This window comes from Lactuca sativa, chromosome 4 (assembly GCF_002870075.4).
Source record: "Lactuca sativa cultivar Salinas chromosome 4, Lsat_Salinas_v11, whole genome shotgun sequence".
Taxonomy (NCBI): Eukaryota; Viridiplantae; Streptophyta; class Magnoliopsida; order Asterales; family Asteraceae; genus Lactuca; species Lactuca sativa.
This window is the reverse complement of record NC_056626.2, coordinates 91427058-91445178: the sequence shown is the minus strand read 5'-3', so window position 1 is coordinate 91445178 and position 18121 is coordinate 91427058. Positions and strand designations below refer to the sequence as shown.

At 34.2% G+C, this 18121-nt stretch overlaps 3 protein-coding genes and 1 non-coding gene across 6 annotated transcripts; 3 read left to right on the top strand and 1 right to left on the bottom strand.

Moving 5' to 3' along the window:
- Nucleotides 1-111: 111 nt before the first annotated feature.
- LOC111892388 (phytosulfokine receptor 1-like) lies at nucleotides 112-1874 on the top strand. Its single transcript, XM_042901628.1, has 3 exons — nucleotides 112-643; nucleotides 728-1278; nucleotides 1863-1874. Exons 1-3 carry the CDS (start codon nucleotides 112-114, stop codon nucleotides 1872-1874), a joined length of 1095 nt encoding a protein of 364 aa, XP_042757562.1.
- Nucleotides 1875-3572: 1698 nt separating this feature from the next.
- On the top strand, nucleotides 3573-8330 carry LOC111892411 (beta-galactosidase 8). Of its 3 annotated transcripts, none has more exons than XM_023888459.3 (20): nucleotides 3573-3766; nucleotides 4062-4120; nucleotides 4218-4313; nucleotides 4426-4538; nucleotides 4645-4711; nucleotides 4814-4906; nucleotides 4997-5140; nucleotides 5227-5315; nucleotides 5414-5519; nucleotides 5610-5697; nucleotides 5769-5887; nucleotides 5967-6131; nucleotides 6220-6410; nucleotides 6491-6579; nucleotides 6706-6815; nucleotides 6972-7079; nucleotides 7179-7289; nucleotides 7377-7588; nucleotides 7659-7989; nucleotides 8108-8330. In XM_023888459.3, the coding sequence occupies exons 1-20, from the start codon at nucleotides 3646-3648 to the stop codon at nucleotides 8216-8218; spliced, it is 2523 nt and encodes an 840-aa protein (XP_023744227.2). In that variant the 5' UTR covers nucleotides 3573-3645; the 3' UTR covers nucleotides 8219-8330. The 3 variants fall into 3 exon arrangements, with proteins under 3 accessions (XP_023744227.2, XP_042757015.1, XP_042757016.1); XM_042901081.2 differs by having other exon boundaries at nucleotides 3677-3779; XM_042901082.2 differs by lacking the exons at nucleotides 3573-3766; nucleotides 4062-4120; nucleotides 4218-4313 and having other exon boundaries at nucleotides 4484-4538; nucleotides 4818-4906.
- Nucleotides 8331-9156: 826 nt separating this feature from the next.
- Nucleotides 9157-11361, bottom strand: LOC111892397 (uncharacterized). Its single transcript, XM_023888447.2, has 6 exons — nucleotides 10994-11361; nucleotides 10700-10879; nucleotides 10470-10551; nucleotides 10267-10374; nucleotides 9586-9744; nucleotides 9157-9500 (listed from the first exon to the last, which is right to left on the bottom strand). Exons 1-6 carry the CDS (start codon nucleotides 11243-11245, stop codon nucleotides 9304-9306), a joined length of 978 nt encoding a protein of 325 aa, XP_023744215.1. The 5' UTR covers nucleotides 11246-11361; the 3' UTR covers nucleotides 9157-9303.
- A 958-nt stretch (nucleotides 11362-12319) lies between these two features.
- TRNAL-UAG (transfer RNA leucine (anticodon UAG)) lies at nucleotides 12320-12399 on the top strand. The gene has a single exon. It is a non-coding gene; the product is annotated as a tRNA-Leu (tRNA).
- The last annotated feature ends 5722 nt before the right edge of the window (nucleotides 12400-18121 follow it).

Below are 18121 nucleotides of genomic sequence, written 5' to 3'. Positions count from 1 at the left end.
CACTTCAAGAATTAGACTTCTCTGGTAATGGCTTTCATGGTTCTATTCCCGCTGGTATATTTGTTGATTCCACTGGACTTCGTGTGCTTAAATTAGCTGTGAATTCGTTAAATGGATGTTTCATCAAACCAGCTTTCCGGGAATCTACCGGACTTCTTCCATAATTTTCCAAACTTGACTCATTTCTCAGCTCAATCGAATCGTTTCTCTGGTGGCATACCTTCGTCACTCTCAAATTCACCGGTTATCTCTTTTCTTAATTTAAGAAACAATTCATTCAATGGTCCGATTGAATTTGACTGTTCCATGATGACGAACCTCACCTCACTTGATCTTGGCACGAATAACTTTTCCGGTTCCATTCCTGACGACCTTTCTTCTTGCCAGAATTTAAGAGCTATGAATCTCGCCAGAAACAGATTCCATGGTGAAATCCCTGAAACTTTCAAGAATTTCCGATCACTTTCTTACCTTTCCCTTTCGAATTGCAGTTTCAGTAACCTCTCAAACACTCTGAAAATCCTTCAACACTGTCCAAACTTAACCGTTTTGGTTCTAACCATGAACTTTCGTGGTGAACAGTTGTCGTCCGATGATGATAAATTAAGTTTCAGAGCATTCAAAGCTCTCGTAATTGCAAACTGTGGACTTTCCAGCAGCATACCCACGTGGCTAAAAGATTCAACATAATTTCAGTTATAAGATTTGTCGTGGAATAATTTGGTAGGTTCGATTCCATCTTATTTAGGTGATTTCGATTCTCCTTTTTACTTGGATCCATCCAACAACTCGTTGTCGGGAGTGATACCAAAGAACCTCACGCACTTACCTTGCCTCAGTTTCCAGGAAATATCACTGGAAGAGGGTTCACCGGATTTCCCGTTTTTCCGGCGACCCAACATCAGTAACAGAGCAGTCGTGTTGCAGTATAATCAGATTATGAGCTTCCCGCCTCTTCTTGATCTCAGTAACAACCACTTCATCGGCTCCATCTGGCCGGAATTTGGGAACTTGAAAAGCAAAGGCGCAATTGCAGGTATGGCAATCGGAATCAGAATCGGGACATTATTCATTCTTCTACTCATGTTCTTGATCGTCTTTCGCGCACCAACCAGACAAGAAGTCGATCCAGAAAAAGATGATGAAACCGATAGCAACAAAGAAGAACATGAATCAAAACTAGTAGTTCTTTTCCAGAAATCAAACGAAAACAACACAGATCTTTCCCTCAACGATCTTTTGAAATCAACCAACAATTTCAAGAATGGATTGGAATCCGTACGTGTGAGGCACATGAGGGGTAAATGTCAATTAAGCCAAAAAAACAGTTTATGCAAAAATGGTCCCTTGCATATGAAATGACGAATTTACCCTCACGTGCGAGTGCGAGGCACATGAGAGGGCTTAACAGATCCTACTTAACGGGAGTTAAGTCCGAGGACCAAAACCATATTCAAACCACTTCAAAAGGACCATGGATCCAAAAAACTCGTGGTTTGGACTAAAACCCCAAAATTTTGGATACCACAGGGACATTTTTGTAATTTTGTCTAGTTTATACTTAATATTGTCACATGTGTTGTTATTTAATTGTTGTTTCAATATACGGTAACTAATTATACATGAATAATTTATTTTGGTTATAAATTTTTAATAATAAAATTTATAAAGTAATTGTAATAAAAATGATGAGTCAAGTTTGTAAAAAGTTAATAAATGTAAAGGTTGTTTTTGAAAAACTTAGAAGTTAAATAAAAAAAAATATATACACAAAGTATTCTATTTGGTGTTAATATAGTGTAATGGGTTAAACATAATTTATTATTTACAATTTTACATGATATTTACATATTGTTTTTTAGAATTTGGTGTAAAAAGGTTGTAGATGATCTTAGGAGTTGTGAATACTCTAATATTATGCTTTGTCGCTTTATATGTTGATGTTATTGGTAAACATGTAAGTAGTATTGCTACAAGACAATTTATTATGCTTCAAACACAAATTGTTATTAGATATTCATATCATTGAGAAAAACGTAAGTGCTAATATGAAATCACATTTGTTGAGAGTTAACAAGTTGATTGTGCATTTGATATATGAAAGGAGTGCATTTAATATATGAAGGGACTAGATCAACTATAAAAGTCCGTAAGTTTTATTTTGACAGTCTAAACTGCAACGGTACAAAACTACAAATTTTGTACTTTTCAGTAAAGTTAATATGGATCTTATCTTATGATATTCTAGTTGCCCGAAATTAAAAGTATAAGATGGACAAAAAATAAGACAACATACATTCTTTTTCATTTCACATACTTACATAATTTTCGAAATCTCTCACCTTACTAACAAAAATTCAAACATAAATACTCATATTAACTCTTCATCTAAAGATTGGTTCTTTATCTTTGAGATTTCATTTACTTATTATGACTTAAGAGTATTTGACTAGTGTGCATGATTTACCATCTTAAACTTTAAATTTTAAAAATGTTCATGTATTTTATCATCTCTGTACAAGGATTTCCTTTCCACCATATATAACCACTTTTGTATTTTCTTTATCTAGCAAATGTATGACGTATCTCATAGTTTTCCATATTTCATATTGATGTAAACCCTACTATGAGATGTCTACAGATCAAACCCACATAAACTCTAATACGGCTTGTTGAAATCAATAAATGGAAACAAAAAAATACCAATACACTTCAAATTGTAAATTATAATTTTCAACAACAAACAAAGGTTAAATAAACTAGGTTGAAAGTTCGATATTCCAATCGATCTTCACATAGATAATAACTTAATGCCAATATAAAATAATTGTCTTATCTCATAGGAGGCATCAACACAAAACGCATACATTATATAAAAAGATACATCAACCTCAACATGTAAAAATATACGGTAAGAAGACAGTTATATCAGAAGAACTCCAACAAAAAAAGAAAAATAGAAAATAATACAAATACATAAAAATATATAAAATAAAATTTACGAAAGCATGTTCACATTGAAATGATTCCGCATAAGGTCATTCGTTATACCCACCACTAACCACTATAATGGTGGGTGTCACCTCATCACCATATTCAACCATTAAACTTATGGGATACCCACCACTATATGCTTCTTATTTTTTTATTTTTAAATTAAAAAATATATATATTAATTAATTAAAATGTAGAGAGAGATAGAAAGACATGGAGAGAGAAAAAAATTGATTGGATGTTGTTGTCCTTTCTCTCCACCACATTTGACCAAGAATTTTTCCATCACTAAGAGTATAGGATGGTGTTCACATTTTTTGTCCATGGCCACATAGATCACGAACATGCTCGTTATGAGTATACCATAAGGCCTAAGATAAAGAAGGAGAAATAACACCAAGATGGAAGATAAAGAAGGAGAAATAACACCAACATGGAGATAATACCAAACCTTGATGCCTTGTTAATTTGTTATATGTTTTGTCCATTAATGTCCATAAATATGCGAATATATGTCATATTGTGTGTGAATGTATAGAAAAAGTTTTTCGATAAAACAAAAAAGAGAAAGAAAATGGTTTGGCAAAATTCAAATTTAATTTTTGATCCGACCGTTTATTCACAGCCCAATTGCAATCACCACGGTTAAGAATGGCGGGAAAGCAACATAAACACACACACATACACACAACTGTCCTGTCCTTGAACCTTATTCAATGCTACTTTTACAATCTTTATCGATCCGAATCGACCCAAGTGAGCATCGTTTCAGGTAATTTCAACAGGTATAATACAAATTCCTTTTTTTAGACTAGTATTCTCCAATTCGATATTAACAAATGTTACAAACCAACCACATGGAAACAATCGTTTACTTGTTTCTTCTTTATATACTAGATGGAATAGATTCTTTCTCTATGTTAGCTATCTGCAATTTTCTACTGAATTCATGGGGAAAAATGGGGGTTTGGGGTTGATTTTGTTCATTATTGTACTGTACGGAGCTTGGTTTTGTGAACTAGGGTTTTCTGTGACCGTAACTTATGACAATAAAGCTTTGATTATAGATGGGAGAAAGCGGATTTTGCAGTCTGGATCCATTCATTATCCTCGAGCAACTCCAGAAGTGAGTCAATTTTGCTTCTGTTTTTTCTCAAGTTCTTGGTGATTTCATTAAGTGCATCATGTAAGAATGGCGATTGTGTTTATGTGTTGAATTGCAGATGTGGCCAGATATCATTGGGAAGGCAAAAGAAGGAGGACTGGATGTAATTGAAACATATGTTTTCTGGAACTACCATGAGCCTGTAAAGGGACAGGTACAATATATTAAACTTACATTTGTAAATTTATGATGATGATGATGATGATGATGAGAAGTATTTCTTGTATAAATGTTGTTTTTGCTTCGTTTCTTTGTTTATGTGATAGTACTACTTTGAAGGGAGATTCGACTTAGTTAAGTTTGTGAAGACAGTGCATGAAGCTGGCCTGTTTGTTCATCTTCGTATTGGTCCATATGCCTGTGCTGAATGGAATTATGGGTCTGTTTTTTTCTTTTTCTTAATTAGATCCTCTGGTTTAAGTTACACTTCTGTCCATATGTTTGTGCTAAATCTTAAAGGTTCATTTCTATAAATTTCTGAGCAGAGGATTCCCTCTTTGGTTACATTTCATTCCTGATATTCAATTCCGGACCACAAATGGCCCTTACCAGGTACTCTATTATGACACACAATGCTAACTTTTGTTTGAACATGTTCTGAATCTTCATCCCACTTGCATAATGTGAAAATTTGAATGTGAAACTGTGGCATAGGCAGAAATGGAACTTTTTCTTGCTAAAATTGTCAACTTAATGAAAGAAGAAAATCTTTTTGCATCACAAGGAGGACCAATTATTCTTGCTCAGGTGATTCTCATTACATTGTGCTCATAGAATCTAGATGAGAGATATGTTTATGATGATTGATGAAGTCCTTATTGGGTATATATCTAACAGGTTGAAAACGAATATGGAAATGTTGAGTGGGCTTATGGAGTTGGTGGAGAGCTATATGTAAAATGGGCAGCAGAAACTGCTCTGAGTTTTAATACAACTGTTCCCTGGGTGATGTGTGCACAGGATGACGCACCTGATCCAATTGTAAGTTAAATTATCTCACAGCTTATAATATCATATAAGAGTCTTTATCTATGTCAATTCTAACTAAATGGCACACCAAATTGTAGATAAACACGTGTAATGGATTCTATTGTGATGAATTCACCCCAAATTCTCCTTCAAAGCCAAAGATGTGGACAGAGAACTACCCTGGATGGTATATCTAACCTTTTACTACAAAAAAGCATTTTCAATTTTATATATGATTATACAAAAGGGTATGTATGTATGTCTTTCTCTTTAATTTTACTACAGGTTTCTTGCATTTGGGTATCCTGTTCCTTATCGACCTGTTGAAGACCTGGCTTTTGCTGTTGCACGGTTTTTTGAAAAAGGAGGCACTTTTCAAAACTATTATATGGTAATTTTAGCAATCTTTTTGTTTCTTGTTGAATTTATTTTGTTAAAATAGATTTGTAAATAAAAAACATTAAGGTATTGTATCTTGCAGTATTTTGGTGGAACAAATTTTGGACGAACAGCTGGAGGCCCTCTGGTTGCTACAAGCTATGATTATGATGCCCCAATAGATGAGTATGGTAATATTCTGAAATTTTATCCACTGAGTGTTGTATGGAGTAAGTGTGATATATGGATATAAGTTATGCAGGATTCATAAGGCAACCAAAATGGGGTCACTTGCGGGACCTACATATGGCAATAAAGCAATGTGAAGAATATTTGGTAAACGCAGATCCCACTCATCAATCCCTTGGTATAAACTTAGAGGTATTTTATAAACATATCAATATGCATAATAGTGAATAAGTAGTGTAAATCTGTTTCACACAATCTATTTGTTCTCCAGGCAGATGTATACTATAAAACACCCGATGACTGTGCAGCTTTTCTTTCAAATTATGGAAGTGCTTTGGATGCAAATGTGACATTTAATGGAAAATCATATTTTCTCCCTGCATGGTCTGTGAGCATTCTTCCAGATTGTAAGAATGTTATTTTCAACACAGCAAAGGTAACCTTATATCCATGTTTTTTTGTTTACTTAGTTGTATAAAAGATGTAATTTATATGTGTTGGGTTATGTTGAATATGGATAAAAGGTTGTGGCTCAGAAAAGTGTTGGTGATGCTACTACATTTGTTGAGACTGAATTTTCACTGTCAGATTCAAGCTGGAGTTGGTATGTAGAAAAAGTGGGTGTTTGGAGCAATGAATCATTTACAGAAACCAGTTTGGTGGAGCAGATTAATACAACAAAAGACACAAGTGATTTTCTATGGTACACTACAAGGTAATAATTCATTTCAAAATAACATGCTTCTCTTTCAGGTTTTCAAAAGAATATGATGAATTTCTGTAACCTATTTGCAGGATAGAAGCAAATGAAAAGAAAGATGCACTTTTGGTCATTCAGAGTTTGGGACATGCTGCTCTGGTTTTTCTGAACAAGAAAGCTTTAGGTAACATGAAATAGACATGATTAGGGTTATGACATCGTTAATAATTTAAAACAATTCAAAAATGTTCACTACCAACTGGAATTTATCTTATTTGTGACCACTATTTGTTTTATAAATCTTATGTAGCATTTGGGTATGGTTATCATGATGACGCAAGCTTCAATATAAGCATAAAGATTAGTCTTGAACAAGGAAACAACACATTGGATATTATTAGTATGATGATTGGTCTACAGGTGACACCATATCTTATTGAATGTGCACTTAAAATACTATTCATATTTATATAATCAATACACAAGTCAATTAGGATCATAGATGTGGCCAAAATTATAGTTTTTTAAATCACCTTATCATTATTTTTTCTTATTCTTGTATATTTTGTTGTCCAGAACTATGGTCCATGGTTTGATATCATGGGGGCAGGCCTATATTCAGTCACCCTTGCTGATCTCAAGAATGCTAAACAGGACATTTCATCTAATGAGTGGACCTACCAGGTTTGTTGTTAACTTTGAGTTTCAGGGTTTCTTTCATACATAGTTTTGAGCTTTTATCATCTCAATCATACTTCATTTACTACTTTTGATTGCATTCAGGTTGGAACTGAAGGGGAGAGCCTAGGACTTGATAAAACAGATGCTGCTAATAGTTCCTTATGGACCCATGGCACTGAATTGCCTACTAATCAGAGTCTCATTTGGTATAAGGTATGTAACCCTTGAATCAGTAATAATAATAAATGAAGTATGAGACTCTAATTGTTTTACTTTTTTTAAATATTAATATTTTTTCAGTCCACATTCATTGCCCCTGAAGGAAAAGGTCCTCTGTCACTTAACCTTGCGAGCATGGGGAAGGGTGAAGCTTGGGTGAATGGGCAGAGCATAGGACGATATTGGTCAGCTTACCTTTCACCATCAACAGGTTGCACAGATAATTGTGACTATAGAGGAACTTATAATGCACAAAAATGCCAGAAGAAATGTGGTCAACCAGCCCAAATTTTGTAAGTAATTTATAAATATACATACTAGATTGTCTTTTTTGTTTGTAATATTTTTTAAAATAATGTGTAGATATCATGTACCACGGACATGGGTGCATCCTGGTGAGAACCTGGTTGTTGTTCATGAAGAGCTTGGTGGCGACCCTTCCAAAATTTCTGTGCTCACACGAACCGGGCAGAAAGTGTGTGGCCATGTCTCGGAGGACGATCCGATTCCGGTTGAACTCTGGAAACCCAATTCCGATTCCAGTTCTCAAAGCCCTCAACTCCGTTTGACATGTGATCAAGGCTGGAAAATTTCGTCTGTTGGTTTTGCTAGCTTTGGGAATCCCAAAGGGGATTGTAGTGCTGGATTTACTCAGGGCAGTTGTCATGTAGACGTCATATCAATTGTTGAACAGGTACCACAATCCTAACATTTTTCTCAAATTTGAATTTTGAACATACAAACTGTGTGATTTTTCTTTTCTCTTGTTTCACTTTAATATTTCATTAAGCTTATGTTGATGATCAATGCAGGTTTGCATCGGGAAGGAAAAATGTTGGATTCCTGTTTCAACAGCTAAACTTGTGAACCCATGTCCTGAGGTGGCGAAAACCTTGGCAATTGAAGCTTTGTGCACTGCTTGAATCAACACGCTTTTATAGCTTGCATTTTTGGTTTTCTGATGTTGTAACAAATGGCATGGTTAAATGATAAACATGTCTTGGAAGTTAAGAACGTACAACTTATTTTTCACCATCATTATTTCGCATATATATACCTCAAAACCCATAAAACCAAGACAGTTTATAGGAGAACTAATCGTTTAAAAGTAGCATTGGTAAAAAAATGCCAGACTGTTCAACAACTACCATTCTCACCGGGGATTGCAAGTTAATGTTTTTCTTTTACACGATTCATCATTAACTTCTTTTTGTACATGATTACCATTAAACTATGTCCCAGTCATCCTCTCTGGCCAACACCATCCACTCCTACCAACAATTAACATCGCCTTCTATAATCTATCACCACCATTTGCCACCACAACCACCATTTACCACCACAACAACGAAACTAATCTAAACTCCTTGAACAGAGGTGGTTACTGGTGATGTGCAATTCAAGAAGAAATGGCAAAAGAAGAATTTGGGGTTAGGGTGGTTTTCGCAAAATAGGAATATTGGCAGTAGTAAAGGGAGGGTGTGAAGCCATTTTCATTGGAGAAAGATGGATGTGTTTGCTTTTGTAGTGTTTTTAGAAATGAAATTTTTAGATGGTGTTATCATTCTTTTCTGGAATTAACCAGAAAATTTATGATGGCCAGGAAAAGTAAAAAATGAATAAATCTGTACAATAGTTAGGTTAATGGTAAATTTTGTACAAAAATGTGAGTTCAATGATCGTTCTTGAACATGTAGATCAAATAAACTTATAGATAAATATGTACAAAAGTAAAAGTTCATTATCCTACAAAAGCATTTTCATTTATAGTGTAGTGGGTTGGAGACGACCAAGTGTTTACACTTGTCTTTTATACAATTTTTATGGATTTGATGTAAAAAAACCTGTTAAGCGTTGAAGATGGTCTAATGTAAGTACCTTGCCAGTATGGTGTTATATGTTTTACAGATTTTGATACTATTGGTAAAAACATAAGCAGCCATTTATTGCACTTGAAACACATGCTCTTATTAGAGTACAATACATCAAACATACAAGTCAAACCCCCTCATGCAAGTAGTAATATCTTGCCAATATGTGTACTTGTTTCCATAAGCTTATGAGCCTCTCCAGCTTCTGATAAAGGGAAGTAGTTATACACAACCGGCTTCACCTTCCCTTGTGCAATCGCTGGCCAAACATTCTTCTCCACTTCACTCACTATTTCACCCTTCTTTTCCAAGCTTCTTGTGCGCAAACCAGCACCTACATCAAAGAAATTATGCTTATGTTTGTACTGGATTGGGACTCACATTGATGTCAATATGACAAAAATAAATGCATGTATTACCTTGTACAGTGAGCCGTTTTGCAAGAATGAATGATATATTTGCTTCTGCTTTGACTCCACCCATGAAACCAATGATGAAAAGCCTACCATCCATACCTAAGCTTTCTAGGTTTTTCTGGAAGTAGGCTCCACCAATATTATCCAGTATAACATCCACACCTATTGTTCCACTCTTCTATTGTTAGTTACACTTGAATACCAAAATCGGAAGATTGATTTTACTTGTTGCAAAAAATATAAGATTTTGGACAATGTAAAATCCCATTATTCTTGCAAAAAAGGATCCCATTTTCGCAGAATAACACTACAAGTATGATGGTTTAAAAAGTCCACCACTAAAAAGAAAAGGGCTAAACGAAAGGAATCAACATCATACTTCCATTTATCTTTTATTATTGCGTCCTACTTTTATTGTACTTTCAAATTAATTTGTTCTTATTAGAGCATTGCACTTTTTTTCTTTCTTATTTAACATTGTCTACTGAAAAATCTCCCCAAGTGTTTATGGATGACATTGCTATAATTGGGTAAAAAACTTCAAAGTACAATGCTGTAATAAGAAGAAACGAAATAAGAATGCTATGATAAACAAGTAAATGTAAATACATTTGCTATTTATGCATTTAGCCCAATAGAAAAATCACAAGTCACAATAGCATTGAAAATTTAAAGGTATATCACCTTTTCCCCCTGTTTCCTCCTTTACCCTTGCAACAAAATCTTCCGTCTTGTAGTTTATGCAAACATCGGCTCCAAGCTCCTTACATGCCTTCAATTTTTCCTCACTCCCTAAATGAAAAAGTAACATTATTGTATGTTTTGCTTGCAGATAATCATGGAACTGAATCAACATTTATAGAAAAAGAGGATTGATTTTAGTTTACCTGCAGTAACAAAAACTTTGATGCCCAGGTATTTAGCCATTTGAATAGCAAATGTACCAATGCCACTTGAACCACCATGTATCTGAAAACCTTATAATATCTCAGAAAAACAGTTTTTTTTTTTTTCTTTTTTTCAATGCCGATTCTAGGGTTAGATGCACAAAAAAATTTGTGGTTAAATTACAAACAAGGACATCTTAGAAGCATAAAGAAATAACATTTGAGTTTACCAGAAATGTTTCTCCTGAAGATAGCTTGCTTGTCATGAAGACCGTCGACCAAACAGTGCATGCCACCTCCGGGAAGCTAGCAGCATCTTTCAAAGAAACACCGGAAGGGATCGGAAGAACTTGACCCGAAGGTACAGCTACTTTTTCGGCATATCCTCCACCACTTATCAGTGCACATACCTACACTTTCAAGATTCCCCTATTATCAGATATGATATACACTAACTTCAAAATGTAAACCCTAATAACGAAATTTGTACTTGATTGAATAGAACTGATTGAGCCCTAACTCACCTGGTCTCCAACTTTCCAACGGGATACGTTTTTGCCGACGGCTTCGATGGTTCCGGAACATTCTAGACCTGGATACTCACTGTCCCCTTTTGGCGGAGGGTACTTTCCTTGGCGTTGAAGCGTATCAGCTCTGTTAAGAGCTGTGGCTTCCACTTTGATCAATACTTCATCGTCTTTGAGTTTTGGGTCTTCTACTTCTTGCAGCTTCAGAACTTCTGGACCTCCCGGAGTTGTGATCACTACAGCCTTCATAGTCGCCGGTGTGGTAGAGGATTTTCAAATTTCTCACGGCACCGATTCTGACGTGAAGTGACAAAATAGACGGAGGCACAGCTACGTGTTCATTTTGATTTTCTGTTTTTCGTTTTATAATATTGATTTTTCGAAGCGATTTCTTATGTTTTTCCATCATGGAATTATTGCTTGGGTTATATACTATTATTTTCAGTATTTTAATTATATTGTGAAATTGCATGCAAAGTCTTGTAGTTTAAAATTAAAAGAAAATATAAATAAGTTTTGTAGAATTCGAATAACATATTTGTATCCTACCTTGAAAAACCCAACATATGCTTTTGAGGAATCAAAATGTATATCAAAATTACATTTTCTTTTTTATTTTGAGTAAAACTATATTTGAATATTAGAATATGGCCAACAAGCGAGTTCTATTTTATGTATGTATCGCTTGACGGATTTTTTGCCCTTCCCTTTCTCTCTCTTAGGCTTACTTCTAGTTTCATAATTCATAGTGCTTTAAATTTCCTTTCGGTTTGTTTAACAACCTTTATTTTGTTCCTTAATTTTTTTTTTTCTCTTTTTATAACTTAACCCCAACAAATATGTACATTTTAATATTTACTCCATTTATGTTTTTTCAAGTGTTAATGTGTTATAGTAACCATGCCCTCTCTTTGACAGAAAACATCATATAATCTTCAAATAAAAGTTTACCTTACTAGTAACCATTTATCATCTCTTATTAGGGAGATAAATTACAATAGATTTTTAATGCTGTTTGTGAAATACTAGTAAGGATGATCTTGTGGGTTGTGTAAAGACGAATTCAGTTGTGGATATAATGGAGAATACCGAATGATATGCTTAACTTGTTACATTGTACCAAACAAATTCTCATGAGGCAAATAGGAGTTAATTGTTAATTATTATCATAATTTGTATATGCTATGTGCCGAAACCTATCATATTTTTCAAACCTTTGAATTATTCAATCATAAAATGAATAACTTGATGGTAAATTAGAAACCACTTGATAAATAATGGATAAAAGAATAATACTTAGACTTACTACTGTTCTGTATATAAGACAGTTTGGCCGAGTGGTCTAAGGCGCCAGATTTAGGCTCTGGTCCGAAAGGGCGTGGGTTCAAATCCCACAGCTGTCAATATTTTTTTCAAATTTATTTTCACACTGGATACAACTCCTAAACGCCAACGACAACAACCAAGAAACGGAAGCAAAGATACTACAAAAGTACAAACAACTAAAAAACCAATGTTAACCGTATAAAGACTTATTAATTTTATACATCATCTTTCTATTTATATTTATTAAATTTTTTTCGTAGGCCTGTGAAATTTAATAAAAAAATAGGTCCTAAAATTTAAAAATCTAGAAGTTTATGTAAAACAAATGTTGCTTGAATATGTTCAATATTTTTATTGCATTGTACATTTATTTTTACAACATTGCACTTTTATTTTTATTTTTATTTTTATATTAAGTCCTTATACTTTGAAAAATACACTTAACTATTGCATTATACTTTCATATTTATCAAATTACAATGACGATACATGAGGAAATGGAAGTAAATATACTATAACAAACAATTTAATAAAAATACGTTGGTATTTATTGCTAACCCTAAGAAATAAAGATCAAGAAATATGAAAATCTTGATTATTCACAGCAAAATCAAGAAATTTTATAATGTTGATTAGTCATTCAAAAATCAAAAACACAATTATCATGATTGTTTATAAAAGTATTAATAAAAGTAACAGTTTCACTCGTACAAGCAAGAATCAAGAAGTAGGGGTGAGCAAAAACCGAACCGCAAACCAAAAAAACCGAAAAAACCGCATAAACCGAAACCGAAAAACTGAAACCGAAACGAAGACCGATGGTGCGGTTTTTAGTTTTGCAAAAACCGAAAATACTCGGTGCGGTGCGGTTTCTAGTCTCGTAAAAACCGCAAAAAACCGAACTGCACCGCATATATATATATATATATATATATATATATATATATATATATATATATATATATATATATATATATATATATATATATATATATATATATATATATGTTATCTATCGAATGATGATTGTATATTTTTAAGCATACATTCGGTGATATTTACAATAACAAATAATGTTTATGATATTTTTTAACATTTAAATATGAAAAGTACTAGTGATATAGTATCATTTTTATGAATACATTAATTGATATTATCGTATCGACTTGTGAAACAAATATTATATTAAATTCGTATAATATTCAAGCGTTAGAAACATGTTGGATGAGTGATTATGTAATTTGATTTCAAACCAAGAGGTGGTGGTATCGGTTTATCTCCAATAAATGATTAGCATTCATTATCTGAGTCAAAGTAACTCGCTAAGTTACTTGAGTTTTAATAAAAAGACAAAACGAAAACAAAAAAAACTAACAAAAAACCGCAAAAAACCGCAAAAACCGAACCACATAAAATCGAACGGTGTGGTTTCTAAATTTCAAAAAACCGAAGTTGTTGTTTTCGGTTCGGTTTTGGCCAAAAACCGCACCGAACCGCACCATGCTCACCCCTATCAATAAGTCCTTAATCTTTATTTATAAAACATGAATCAAGAATACCACAAACCTAATGATTTTCAATGTCATTTATGTATCTTCTAATGCAAATTTTAAAAACACAATCATATTTGACATTTTTGTCTTGTTTGATGTCTCACTTTACAGCTTCTACACCTAAATAAACCTCTTCTAATCCTTAGTACTTCCCTAGTGCTAAGAGGTGAGTCCCGGAGTGCCAGAAGGCTCTGAGGAAAAAGAGCTTTTTGGCTCGGAAGTTCTGCCCCTGCAGAGCCCGGTTCCTAGCCAAACCTCCTGGTAAGTAAGTTATGCTTACCCTACTTAATTATAGTTTATGTGTAAGTTTATTATTATTATTATGAAGTTATAAACAATAAATATATTATAAAATATAATATACAAAGTGTTAGTATAATATCTTTTAACTACTCGCGGTACGGGGAATCTGGTTTGAAAGGCCGCAAAGGGTTGTTGGATTTCAGAAGTGCTATAATGCCAAAATGGTCATGCCATCCGGTGTTTCATGTATGGCCCCTGTCTGTACATAGTGGTTGAAAAATATTTTTTAACAGTTATAAAACAAAATTGCTCGTAATTAGCCGCACTAAATATTAGACTAAAATCTAGTGGTAATAATACTAGGTTTTGTTGAAGGAAAATAAATTATTATAAACGAAGCGCTACCCGAGTTTGGAATCATCACTTTAACAAGCGAGTGCATAGATATGAAGTATTTAATATAAATTATGTGGTATGCGTGCATATTATTTGTGTTCCTGATATCTATGCTGGATGAATGATTTATACATGTTTTAAATGATTTAAACTGTATATGTATTTTATATCTACAAAGTCATGAGTAGATGAAATAGTTGATGTGCGATGAAATAAAATGATGAAAGGCCTCGATGTTTAAGCTGACTTAGTCATCTAGCGGGGTACAGATGATGAACACAGATTATTCTAGACAGTCCGGTGGAATGCTGGCAGGCTCTCAACCTGTAGGTGATTGTGAACGATATGTTAACCGGTGTACTCCATGCCCCTCATGGTTTCCTTACTGACATATATTGCTGAGGAATCCCCTAAGCAGTATTGTCATTCCGATGATGATCCTTAGGCTAGGTCCCTTAATTTAAATGCTTTAGGGACAGAAAGTGAGGGTAACGGGAACAGGTATTGATGTGATGAAATTAATAAACTTAACTATTTTGGGTTGATAACCCTATGTGCTCACCAGACTCTCAAGCCTGACCCACTCAGTTTCTTGTATACAGGTAGTGGCACAAGAGCATAGATGCGATGATCTGATAAGAGATTATGGATTATAGGCTGGTAGAAATAAATAGATGTTGTAAGGTCTATGCTGTTTTTGTTTATGCTTTTGATATGTATTAACAATGACATCCCGAGGTTTTTAATATAATGAAAAAACATTTCTTCGGAAATGCTTTGATAAATTCTTTATCATATTTTTGGGAACAAATTCTGCAACATATTTCTTTAAAAAGATACTCTGATTTTCAAATAAAGCATAAACAAATCGGTTTTTTCCGGCCGTGAAATTGAGGATGTCACAATTAGTTAGCTGATTCATTTCGTAATTCATTCTGTTTGTTGTTGTTCCGACCATAATTAACATTCCGTTATGATTCTCATATGTTTTATTTCTAATTTAGGGCTTCAAAACCCTATTGCTTTGTGTTAGACTAGATGAATCATTGATGTTATGGATTAATTTGCTATTCAGGTTATTTATTCTTATTTAATTTACTATGTTTGCTTGATAAAACATTCTTAAGTGTTAAAGTTTCAATCTTTTCTGTTTATTGCTGAGTATTGTTAGGTTTAGACGAACAATCTAGTTTGATGTGTTTGAATCATATGATTTTATGAATTATAAATTTATATGACTAGTGTTTGATTAAAACCTCGGGTTATATAGTAAAATTTGTAATTTTAATGTGTAAGAATACATATGATGACCGTTCATGTGTAGTAGCTTTATGATCTTTGATGCTAATAATTCAAGTATCTTTTGTAACAACGTAAATTTTCAAAACAATTTTTCATTTTCAAACAACATAATTATCATAAAAACATTCCCAAATTTCATGTTCCACAATTGTCATAAAAACATGTCCCAAGATCACAACTAACATCCTCTGATTGTGTGTACGGATCATGCCGGCACCTTCCCGCGATCGTCACTAGTACCTGAAACACATAACACATAACACTGTAAGCATAAATGCTTAGTGAGTTCCCTAAAATGCCGCATACAGCATACACGCCACTCGAGGCTACAGTACGACCCTCTAGTCGATGTGTCTCAGCGGGAACCTCTAGCCTCGTAGCTTGTTGGACCCTCTGGTCTGGTCATAGCTCGTTGGACCCTTCAGCCCGGTCTGTATCGTTGGAGCCTTTGGTCCGGTCTGAATCGTTGGACCCTCCGGTCCGGTCTATACCATCATATAGCATACATATATCACATTGCACATAATCTCATACATAGCACATAAGACCCTCTGGTCAACACATAAATACCACTCTAGGTAATGTATAGTGAGAAGACTCACCTCGAAAATGTCGGATAATCACTCGTGCTCAATCTTCCGACCTAGCCTCCTCCTATAGCATAAATACATCTCTAATTAATACCTCCCCGACTTAGTTTGACTAATGCCCTTAAGTCAACACAAGTAAACTTTGGTCAACGTTGGTTAATGGTCAACCTTTGACCCAACTCGTCGAGTCAGGCTTTGACTCGGCGAGTTCAGTCGTGAACTCAAGTCCCCTAAATCCCATCTGACTCACCGAGTCACTCCCTCAACTCGGCGAGTTATCAACTGTGTGAGTCACGGGGCAACCCGGTCCGACTCGTCGAGTCTGTTAATGGACTCGGCGAGTTCATTTCATGCTCAAACTCAAATGACCTACTGAGGTCAGATCTGTTCCTCTAATCCATAGATCTGACCTTCCCAAGTCCAATAAACACGTAAAGGTTCAATCTTGATACCCATGCAACGTCCAAATAACTATACTTGAAGAATTAGCCCCAAATACAACATCCTAAGTCCATTTCTTCCATAACTCATCATAAAGCAAGATGGATAAAGTTCTCTAGACCACTATGGATCCAGATTTGAAGTCTAAACATGATAAGGGACCATATTCTCAGCAAATCATCCCAATAAAGGGTATAGAAAGCCCTAGATCCATGGATTCTTCAACAAAACAAAAAAAGGATCGATATGATACCTCAAGGATGATGTCCTTTGCTTGAAATCCACAGATATGCAACCTCCTTGGCCTTCTCTAAGCTGGAACCACCTTCTACTTGAAAAACCAACCCACAAAGATCAAATAATGGCTTGTTCCCTCTCACAAATGCTCAAGCACTTCTAGGGTTTCTCTCAAGGGTCTGGTAGCCGCAAATGGTGGCTATAAGGCTCCTTAAATAGGTCTCAAACCCGAGAAATTAGGATTTCTTTCGGCAACTCTGACTCGGCGAGTTCACTCCCCTGACTCGTCGAGTCTAATCCTTTTCCACGTCACCCATTCGCGACCTGACTCGACGAGTCTAAGCACCAACTCGTCGAGTCACCTCAATACAATTAAAATTACAATATAAATTAACGTACCTGGGAAACCGGGTGTTACAATCTCATAATACGAATTGAACACTGGTTATTGGGATAATTAGTTCACTTGATCACTACAATTAAAATTCTAAACAATCAATGGATTAGTTATCTAAACCCAGAAACTTGTCAATTTAGGAATCGTTGAATAGCGAATAAATATCCATTGCACTTAGTAGTTAACCAAAAGTACATGAAGTGATTCGTTTCCAGTAAGTTTATCTAGTTAGTTTAGTAATTGATTTAGTTGAGTTTTATAATCAAAACCCCCTTTTATTGATTTTTTTTATTTAGTATAAACTATAATCAAATATTCTAATGCTAATTCAGTACCGTTCCCTTTGAGTTTGACATCTTTGCTTATTAAAACTATACTATACTGGATCAGGTTTATTGTCTGTAAGGAATAATTTAGATGTAATTGACTAGAAATTATAAATAAAAAACTTATACATTGAAATAAACATCAATTCTTGAGGAGCTTTATAAATTTATATATTTCAACAATCAATAACCACTTTGGGAACTGAGTATGCCATTTGATTAAAGTTTTTGTCAGTAATATATATATATATATATATATATATATATATATATATATATATATATATATATATATATATATATATATATATATA

Bases quoted from the DNA above. Each gene is read 5' to 3' on its own strand.
- LOC111892388 (XM_042901628.1), top strand. From the start codon at position 112: ATGGATGTTTCATCAAACCAGCTTTCCGGGAATCTACCGGACTTCTTC. The intron at 644-727 runs GTGGACTTTCCA...ATAATTTGGTAG, and splicing joins AGCTCTCGTAATTGCAAACT to GTTCGATTCCATCTTATTTA.
- LOC111892411 (XM_023888459.3), top strand. From the start codon at position 3,646: ATGGCGGGAAAGCAACATAAACACACACACATACACACAACTGTCCTG. The intron at 4,121-4,217 runs GTGAGTCAATTT...GTTGAATTGCAG, and splicing joins ATCCTCGAGCAACTCCAGAA to ATGTGGCCAGATATCATTGG. The intron at 6,580-6,705 runs GTAACATGAAAT...AATCTTATGTAG, and splicing joins TCTGAACAAGAAAGCTTTAG to CATTTGGGTATGGTTATCAT.
- LOC111892397 (XM_023888447.2), bottom strand. From the start codon at position 11,245: ATGAAGGCTGTAGTGATCACAACTCCGGGAGGTCCAGAAGTTCTGAAG. The intron at 10,880-10,993 runs GTGAGTTAGGGC...TTGAAAGTGTAG, and splicing joins GTTGGAAAGTTGGAGACCAG to GTATGTGCACTGATAAGTGG. The intron at 10,375-10,469 runs GTAAACTAAAAT...TTTTTCATTTAG, and splicing joins CAAAGTTTTTGTTACTGCAG to GGAGTGAGGAAAAATTGAAG.